Source organism: Homarus americanus, unplaced genomic scaffold (assembly GCF_018991925.1).
Source record: "Homarus americanus isolate GMGI-L3 unplaced genomic scaffold, GMGI_Hamer_2.0 scaffold11022, whole genome shotgun sequence".
Taxonomy (NCBI): domain Eukaryota; kingdom Metazoa; phylum Arthropoda; class Malacostraca; order Decapoda; family Nephropidae; genus Homarus; species Homarus americanus.
The window spans coordinates 3,427,471-3,437,837 of record NW_024737068.1 but is presented as its reverse complement, the minus strand read 5'-3'; the positions used below and the strand labels follow the sequence as shown (position 1 = coordinate 3,437,837).

The window sequence follows — 10,367 nt, the reverse complement described above, 5'->3', positions numbered from 1 at the left end:
CAATGGACGCCCCTCCCGACTGGGAGTTTCATCACGTGGCGCCCCTCTTCCTGGCTGAGAGTTTCATCACGGGGCACCCCCTACTCCTGGCTGGGAGTTTCATCACGGGGTTCCCCTCTTACTGGCTGGGAGTTTCATCAGGGGGCCTCCCTCCCCTGGCTGGGAATTTCAACATGGGACGCCCCTCCCCTGACTGGGAGTTTCTTCACAGGGCGCCCCTGTCTAGGAGTTTCATCAAGGGGCGCCCTTCTACTTGGCTACGAGTTTCATCACGGGGGGATCCTTCTCCCTGGATGGAAGTTTCATCACGGGGCGCCCCTCCCCCGGCTGGGAGTTCCGTTAGGCCATTTAACCTGTCAGTCTTCATTCAGGCAGCAGTTTGGTCCGCCACGCCCGACAAACTACGCCGACAAGAAGGCTGGAGGATCCCTGGCTCCCAAACTCAACACAAGTGGGGGGAAAACCTCTATAGGGATTTCCCCCACCAGGGTGGGCCGCTACTCGGTTAATATCTACTCTGAGTTCCTGCTGATATGAGGCTTTTTGGAGGAGTGGGCTGTGCTAGACTGTAGTTTATGGCTAGTGGCATGAAAGTGACCACCACTTTCATTGTATTAGTCAACACTTGCTATAAACTGGCTATGTGTGTTTAAAGCGGATTATATGGTCTATAATAAAATGCTCCCTCAGAAAACTCTCGCGACATTCTCTTTGATGGGTCAAATTGGCCACTTGGGCAGTGTTCTCGCCCCTCTTACCTCAGTTTACCCACTGTACTCTAACCTCAGTCCCCCACTCTACTCTCCCTCACCTCAGTCTCTGACTCTACTTTGCCTCTCACCTCCGTCCACACTCTACTCTCCCTCTCTCTATCTCATTTCAGTCCCCACTTTACTCCCCATCTCACCCCAGTCTCCCACTCTCCTGTCCCTATCACCTCAGTCCCCACTATATCTTCCCTCTCATTCTCCCACACTCTCCCTTTTCTCACCTTTTCCCACTCTCTCCTGCTACCTCCCACTATATCCCCCGCTTCCTTCCCTTTCCTCGGCCGTTCTCTCACTCTCCCATCTCTATTTTTCACTTGCTTTTCTAGGTCTTCTTCTTCAGTAACGCAGAAATACACTGAGAGGAGCTTGAGTGAAGGACCTGAATACACTGTGCTCATATTTCAAGGTGGGTTTTAATGTGGATATATTCAAAGCGTCAAGACACATAAGTACATAATTGAGCTTAAACATTAATGATCCAACCATAGATCCAAAACGAAAGCAGGGACGAGTTGTCGATTCTGAGTAAACTCAAGAAATACACTCTGCCACGTTCGTAGAGTGATACGGTATATATAATTTGTAATAAAAGTTTAAATTCCTGCTATAATAGTCGAGATAAGTTTATTTCTTTAGAAAAACGGCCGCCATTTGCAATGACGTCACCATCTTCCCCGCAGATGACGTTCTCCAACAAACTCACCGCTGCAGTCGGAGGTAGTAGAAAGGATGGCCTCTACAGACCCCAAAAACCACGTTCAGGTAAGTTTTAAGGGTGTTTTTGTTCTATGGTCTAAGTCATGGACATTTCGTAAGTGAAGAAATGTGCCAGGAAGAGCAGCTTATGAACATAAAAAAATCTCAAGTTTACACCAGCTCAGCTGTCATGTATTCTTACCTGGTAGATTTGTTTTCCAGCGCATTTACAGAGTATATCAGTACAAGGTTCAGATACAAGTCAATTTAGAAGTAATGACATTGTCTGGACTTTGTTTTGAGAATGCCTGATGCTAGGTAAATATGACAACATAGTGCTGTTATTGTTTTGATGATTCACTTATGAACCACTGGGATATATCATCGTTTATATTAATTACTGTAATGGGTAAAATTATACTTTAACTATCATAAGTATTTGGATGCTTAGATTCGAGATAGGCTATATTGGGTAAATTTTAAGTTTTGGTCATCACCTGCACTTAGACATGCAGACTATGTTTTTTTTTCTGATGGTTTGCGATGTGTTATGAACGATTTTGACATTCATTTCCATCGGAAATCACCAATTTTGAGTTACTACCCCCCTTACCGGTGTATGTTAAGCTAATCTTATAACTTATAACTTATCATAGCCTAACCTGATCCTCTCAAGCCCATTCCCTGGCCATGGTCGTCCCTAGTCCTTCCACAACATTAAATATAGACATCAGTGACGAAAACTTATATTTTCAAGACATGAAATAGAGAACAGTGATGAAAACTTCCATGTTTGAGTTATCGGTCTTTTGTATCATTTTCGCACGCAGCAAGTAAATACACATGATGATACTTGGGCAGCACTTTATTTTAACCGAAAAATAAAGTATGCCTGTTTATATCAACATTGCATATGGCCACAAGTCCTGTAATTCTGCTGGTAACAACACATACGCCACAGCTGGCTGCCTCCAGGCTCCTGCTCGTCGGCTCCAGCCAACCTGTGACATCACAACCAATCACAGAGCTCTTCTCAGTCACGAGAATTTTTAGCTACTTTAATCCTTATTTTTTTTGACACTTTTGGCCCAATTTATTTAAGAATATCTTTACCATAATGAATTTGAGCGTTTTCTTTACCGATTGACCTGACATCTTACGAAACAATTCCGACGGACATAAGAACATAAGAATGGAGGAAACTGCAGCGGGCCTATTGGCCCATACTGGGCAGTCCCGTTTACACCCAACCCCTATTGCTCATATGAGCATCCAACCTATGTTTGAAGCAATTCAGCGTATTCGAGTTAATGATGATATTTGGTAACTTGTTCCATTCATCCACTACTCTGTTTCCAAACCAGTGTTTACCTATTTCACGCCTAAATCTAAATTTGTCTAATTTAAAACCATTGTTACGAGTTCGCTCCTGGTTGGATAGTTTGAGTACCTTTGTAATGTCCCCTTTGTTTAGCCCTGCCTTCCACTTATACACCTCTATCAGGTCGCCCCTCGCTCTACGTCTCTCAAGGGAGTGCAAATTAAGATGCTTTAACCTGTCTCTATACTCAAGGTTCCTAATGCCCGGGATTAGTCTTGTCATTCTCCTCTGAATTCATTCCAAGGATTCTATATCCATTCTGTAATACGGTGACCAGAACTGAACTGCGTAATCCAGGTGTGGTCTCACAAGAGCAAGATACAGTTTTAGGATGACCTCGCTAGTCTTGTAACTAACACTCCTTTGTATGAACCCAAGTACTTTATTAGCCTTGTTACGAGCAAAAACACATTGTTTACTTGGCTTAAGGTTCCTACTTATCATTACTCCTAAATCTCTCTCACAGTCGGATTTCTCTATGGCATCGTTGTTCATCTGGTATCTGGTTTCCCTGTTTACATCTCCTATACTGAGTACTTTACATTTGTCGACGTTGAATTTCATCTGCCATTTTTCAGACCATTCGAAAAATTTGTTTAGATCTTCCTGTAGTTTTGCCGAGTCCTCGTCAGATTTGATAACACGTCCTATTTTAGTGTCATCGGCAAATTTACTTATGTTGCTGTCAATGCCGATATCTACGTCGTTTATGTATATAATAAATAATAATGGTCCATGTACTGAGCCTTGGGGAACTCCACTTGTGACGTTGCTCCAATGGGACTTAGTGCCGTTAATGCTCACTCGCTGTTTCCTGTCCTGTAACCACGCCCTAATCCATTTAAGGATGTCACCTTTGATACCATGAGCTTCTACCTTTCTAATTAGTCTTTCGTGGGGGACTCTGTCGAAGGCTTTGCTAAAGTCGAGATATACCACATCATAATTGTGCCCCTCGTCCACCGATTCGAAAACTGATGAAAAGAATGTTAATAGATTAGTTAGGCAAGAACGTCCGCTTGTGAAGCCATGCTGGGAATCATTGATCAATCTGTGCTTCTCCAGGTGATTTCGAATAGAGTTTGAAATGATTGCTTCCAGTAATTTGCCTACTATCTCGTCCATTCGAGACCTTTAGTCCTAAAATTGTGCACCATGGCATTACTATTGACCACGGACCCCCGGGTGGATAGTATATATATATATATATATATATATATATATATATATATATATATATATATATATATATATATATATATATATATATATATATATATATATATATATATATATATATATATATATATATATATATATATATATATATATATATATATATATATATATATATATAAGTAAATAAAAGGTGTGATCTAGGTATATGCTGATAATACAAGGAAGAAAACACAAGTTCCCTATGTTCTATATATATATATATATATATATATATATATATATATATATATATATATATATATATATATATATATATATATATATATATATATATATATATATATATATGTAATTATATATATATATATATATATATATATATATATATATATATATATATATATATATATATATATTATTTCGTGTTACATCTTCAGGGTGAGTACAGACTAGAGAGAGAAATACAAATCATGGTGTATATATACAGAGAAGGGTGAGACCAGGTCCACAATGGTCAGGTATTAGGTAATGACCCTACTAATCTTTAAATAGCACACAACGGTTGGTGGTCAGGTCAGATGGTCAGGTGACCCGGCCTTCTCACCTGGTCACAAATCTTCTTAATTACAAAATTGTCCAGCTTGTGCAATGCACTGTTAAAACAAAATGTTAATCCAAGAACTCCCCCAACAACACAAATTAGGGTTGCATTTATAAAGTTCACTTGCAAGGAATGTAATATGTTTTACTTAGGCCAGACAGGTAAAGATCTTGCAACTAGAATTAAACAACACAAATACAGTGTTAGGACAGGCCAGGAATCCAATGCTCTGTTTGTTCATTTGAGGGATAACAAGCATTGCATTGACTGGGATAATGCCTCCTCAATATTACCATGTAATTCAATTGATAGTAGGAACATCTTAGAATCTAGTCATATTAAACATACCGAAGCATTCAACATGAATTTGAGTAACGGCATGTACAAGTTGGACAATTTTGTAATTAAGAAGATTTGTGACCAGGTGAGAAGGCCGGGTCACCTGACCATCTGACCTGACCACCCTCGCACCACATATAAAACTTTACACTAAGACAAGACAGTTAAAGGTGATCTTCAGTATATGTAGAATATGAAATGGCAAAAGTGTTTAGGGAGACGTTTTTAAGCGGCTTTTTTATTCAGCTTCCTGGAAGAGTTAATATTGTGCCGTGTAGCGCTCCTCTGGCCACCAGTGTACCCCACGGTTTTTTCTCTCTCGGCCAGTGATTCTCAGTGCCTTTATATATTTCGCAGTTTCCCCTCTATTTCTCACTTTCCCTCCGTGTCTGTCTGTCTGCCTGCCTTTCTCTCTCCCCTTCAGTGTGTTTCTGTCTCACCGATTCTTTTTCTCTCAGTCTGTCTCTTTTTTTGCCTCTTTGATTCTCTAAACGTATTTGTTTCTCATCGCATCTTTCCTGTTCTCTTAATGTCTCTCTGTCTCACCGATTTTCTTTATATATCTCGGTCTTTCTTCCTTTGTTTTTTTCTTTTTCAACATTGTATCTCACTCTCTTACAGTATCTATTATTGTCTGTCAGTTTCTTCTTTTATGTCTTAGTATTCCGAGCGCCTCTCTCTCTCTCTCTCTCTCTCTCTCTCTCTCTCTCTCTTCACCCTCGTCATCAGGCCTCGAGTAGCTACTTCAACTCGGGGAAAATATAATCCGAAAAAAAGATTAATTCAATCCTGGGAATAATTACTTCATTGCAATATCAATCATCCCCCCTCAGGTGAACCCAACATCATCACGTATGAACTGAGGTCGTGGTTCTTAGATTTATTCTGTTCTTAGTTTGTGGTTTTTCTTCATTCTATTCTTGGGTTTTGGTTTTTCATCATTCTATCCTTGCGTTGTGGTTTTTCTTCATTCCATTCTTGGGTTGTGGTTTTCTTCATTCAATCCTTGGGCTGTGTTTTTTCTTCATTCCGTTCTCGGGGTTGTTGTTTTCATCTTCATTCCATCCTTGGGTTGCGTTTTTTTTCATTCATTCTATCTTTGGGTTGTGGTTTATATAATAATTCTATCCTTGGTATATGAAGGTCAAAATGGAAACTCAGAGTTTGTCGCAATATTTATTTAAAATGTTTCAACCTGAGAAATCAATTGCAAAATATAATATGTCCAGTAAAGTTAAACCCTACCAAACCTAATATATCAATTACTAAACATACGAATGTAATCCTTGACGAAGTTTCATTACTGTTAACTTCTTCAAACCATATATAGCATGCATAATCCCACACTACAACCCTCCACTTTATATTAAGACATACAGTATGTTATGTCACCTATAAACCCAACCTAAATATTTTTCTATAACCACCGACCTTACATACGTTCAAATATTACTCATATCATAACTCATATATTCAGGAAGAACCCATTTGGGTCTATAGTGAAGCCACTATTCCTCACACAAATTGAAATAACATCTTTATGTTAACTCGTGCTCCATGAAACTAAATACAGGCCGAAATAATCATTTAAAATATTAACTGTGACAATTTCAGTAAATGTGCTAACCTAAAATAAATGATAATACACTTGGGTTGTGGTTTTTCTCTGCGTTGTATCACTGGGTCTTGTTTTTATCAAAATATCTCATTCAACTATTTTTTCTTTAAATAAAGCGGAATAAGATTGAACAGTGTTGTGGTTTGTTATTATCCATCCTTCCCTCATTAGTCAAGGGCTTAAAATTGAATAGAAAAATAATATATACTTTCAATCCTTCGTCAATTAATAGTTTAAGAGATTGATATCATGTATGGATTTTATATATAAGGCTTTATCCATTAACATTAGAAGGGTCTGTTCTTTCTGTCTGTCTGTCTGTCTCGTTTTACGCATCTGTCTGTCTGTCTGTCTATTGGGGAAGGCACTGAGCACTTATCATTCTTTACATGACACAGCTATACATGGCACAGATAGGCATGATACAGCTAAACATGACACAGCTATATATGCCACGTCTGTACATGACAAAGGTATACATGTCACGGCTATATATGGCCCAGCTGTACATAGTACAGCTATACATGACAAATCAACACATGTAATAAATAATAATTAACGGTTTATTGAAAGAGCTTGGCAGCCAGAAGGCTGAAAATATACAGTTACATATTTGGGGAATGGGTTTCGAATTACAAATAATATACAAGTAACATAAGTGACACAAATAAGACATATAATAACTAGATGGGGAAAAGCTCAAACTACATCGAAAATATGATTCAAGTCTAGCTCGACCACTTGTTACTTTGGCGTCATCTACCTCTACATTATCATCTACCCCTACGTCATCTTCTACCTCTACGTCCTCATCTGTCTCTACGTCACCATTTACCACTACTTCATCATTTTCGTCTATGTCATTGCTCTACCTTTACGTCCTCATCTACCTGTAAGTCATCATCTACCCCTTCGTCACCATTTACCACTACGTCATCATCTACCCTTATTTCATTAACTACATCTATATAATCATCTACCTCTCTATCATCATCTACCGCTGTCTTCATCTACCTCTACGTCATCATCTACATCTACATCACCATCTACCACTGTCTTCATCTACCTCTACGTCATCATCTACCTATACATCATCACCTACCGCTATGTCTTCATCTACCTCTACGTCAACATCTACCCTTACTTCATCATCTAAATCTACGTCATCATCTACCTCTATTTCATCATCTACCTCAACGTCATCATCTACCCTTAAGATATCATCTACCTCGACGTCATCATCTACCCCTAAGACATCATCTACCTTAACGTCATCATCTACCCCTAAGACATCATCTACCTTAACGTCATCATCTACCCCTAAGACATCATCTACCTTAACGTCATCATCTACCCCTAAGACATCATCTACCTCGACGTCATCATCTACCCCTAAGACATCATCTACCTTAACGTCATCATCTCCCTCTACGTCATCATCTACCTTAACGTCATCATCTACCCCTAAGACATCATCTACCTCTACGTTATCATCTACCTCTACGTCATCATCTACCTTAACGTCATCATCTACCCCTATGTCATCATCTACCCCTAAGACATCATCTACCTCTACGTTATCATCTACCTCTACGTCATCATCTACCTTAACGTCATCATCTACCCTAGACATCATCTGCTCTACGTTATCATCTACTCTACGTTATCATCTACCTTAACGTCATCATCTACCCCTATGTCATCATCTACCTAAGACCTCATCTACCTCTCGTCATCATCTACCTTAACGTCATCATCTACCCCTATGTCATCATCTACCCTAAGACATCATCTAGCTCTACGTTATCATCTACCTCTACGTCATCATCTACCTTAACGTCATCATCTACCCCTATGTCATCTATCTACCCTAAGACATCATCTACCTCTACATTATCATCTACCTCTACGTCATCATCTCCTACGTTTTCATCTACCTCAACGTCATCATCTACCCCTATGTCATCATCTACCTCTAAGACTCATCTACCTTAACGTCATCATTTTACCCTAATACATCATCTACCTTAACGTCATCATCTACCCCTATGTCATCATCTACCCCTAAGACATCATCTACCTCTACGTTATCATCTACCTCTACGTCATCATCTACCTTAACGTCATCATCTACCCCTATGTCATCATCTACCCCTAAGACATCATCTACCTCTACATTATCATCTACCTCTACGTCATCATCTCTCCCTACGTTTTCATCTACCTCAACGTCATCATCTACCCCAATGTCATCATCTACCTCTAAGACATCATCTACCTTAACGTCATCATTTACCCCTAATACATCATCTACCTTAACGTCATCATCTACCCCTATTTCATCATCTTCCTCTACATCATCATCTACCTCTACGTTATCATCTACCTCAACGTCATCATCTACCCCTATGTCATCATCTACCTCAACGTCACCATTTTCCCCTATGTCACCATTTACCTCCACATCATCATCTACCCCTACGTCAGCATCTACATCTACATCAATATCTACTCTTATGTTACCATTTACCTCTATATCATCATCTACCTCTGTATAATCATCTGCCTTTATGTCATCAACAAACCATTACGTCATCATCTACCCCTAAGTCATCATCCATCTCAACGTCATCATCTACCACTACATGATCATCTACCCATACGTCATAATCTACCTCTCTGTCTTCATCTACTGTGCATCATCATCTACCCCTACTTCATCATCTGCCTCAATTTCACTATCTACCCCAATGTCTTCATCTCCCTCTACGTCATCATCTATCTCTACGTCATCATCTACCCCTACGACAAAATTTACCTCTACGTCATCGTCTATCCCTATGTCATCAACTACAGTAGCCTCTTTGCTATCATTTATATTTATGTGATCATCTACCACTACATCATTATCTACCGCTATGTGATCATCTATCTCTACATCATCGTCTACTCCGATGTCGCCATCTACCTCTTACGTTATCATCTACCTCTATGTTATCATTTACCTCTATGTGAATGTGAGGGCGCGTGTTTTCCCAACAACACCTCTACACCACCCTCATCTTACTTACTTCTCTTATGTTAGTTCTTACGCTTACTCGGTTCTGTCACCTATTCTTTTGGTAGCATGGACATTCTTTTGGTAGCATGGTTGAGGGTCTAGGCACATGGGTATGGTAATTCTGGTATCAAGTCACTTGGACGGAAATAAAGGTAAAATACTGTGGGAGAAATGAATACACCTAAAGTACTCTAAAAACAAATTTATTAATATGAAATGAAAGGGAAAAATATATATTATTAATCATATAACTACCAGGCTCAACTCCTGGGCTTATTGCAGACTCAGTACTTTCTTCTTTACTTATTTTCTTATTTACTTATTTTCTTATTCCTTTACTCAACAGTAATTGCTCAGATCTTACACTCTTACTGCACACAGCCTAACTGGTGTTACAGTACATGGCATAGCAGGACCAGTTCCTTGGCCCTACTCACAATACATAGTACATGGCACTCATTGTAGATTACTTTACTCAACATCCAAGTGGTACTTCTCAGTACTGTTACAAGGCCTTACTCAACATACACGTTAATAATGAAACCCGCCGATACATGGGGTCCACCACCCAACATGGGATAATTATTTCCAACTAATTATCCCTAACATACATATTACAACGCCCTCTGTTGACATATACTTCCAGGGAGGGTCTCAAGGTGGAACACTGGGGTTTACGACCGTTGTTATTGTGCGTGGTAGCCAGACACATGGCGAGTCTG

The 10,367-nt window shown here is 39.4% G+C and overlaps 1 protein-coding gene across 1 annotated transcript; it reads left to right on the top strand.

The window, feature by feature from the left end:
* Positions 1-1,426: 1,426 nt before the first annotated feature.
* LOC121873052 (uncharacterized protein DDB_G0271670-like) lies at positions 1,427-9,142 on the top strand. The gene is made up of 3 exons (XM_042376367.1): positions 1,427-1,532; positions 7,482-8,246; positions 8,565-9,142. The coding sequence occupies exons 1-3, from the start codon at positions 1,427-1,429 to the stop codon at positions 9,140-9,142; spliced, it is 1,449 nt and encodes a 482-aa protein (XP_042232301.1).
* Positions 9,143-10,367: the final 1,225 nt, after the last annotated feature.

Bases quoted from the DNA above. Each gene is read 5' to 3' on its own strand.
- LOC121873052 (XM_042376367.1), top strand. From the start codon at position 1,427: ATGACGTCACCATCTTCCCCGCAGATGACGTTCTCCAACAAACTCACC. The intron at 1,533-7,481 runs GTAAGTTTTAAG...TCTACCTGTAAG, and splicing joins ACCCCAAAAACCACGTTCAG to TCATCATCTACCCCTTCGTC. The intron at 8,247-8,564 runs GTTATCATCTAC...TCTACCTCTAAG, and splicing joins TACGTTATCATCTACTCTAC to ACTCATCTACCTTAACGTCA.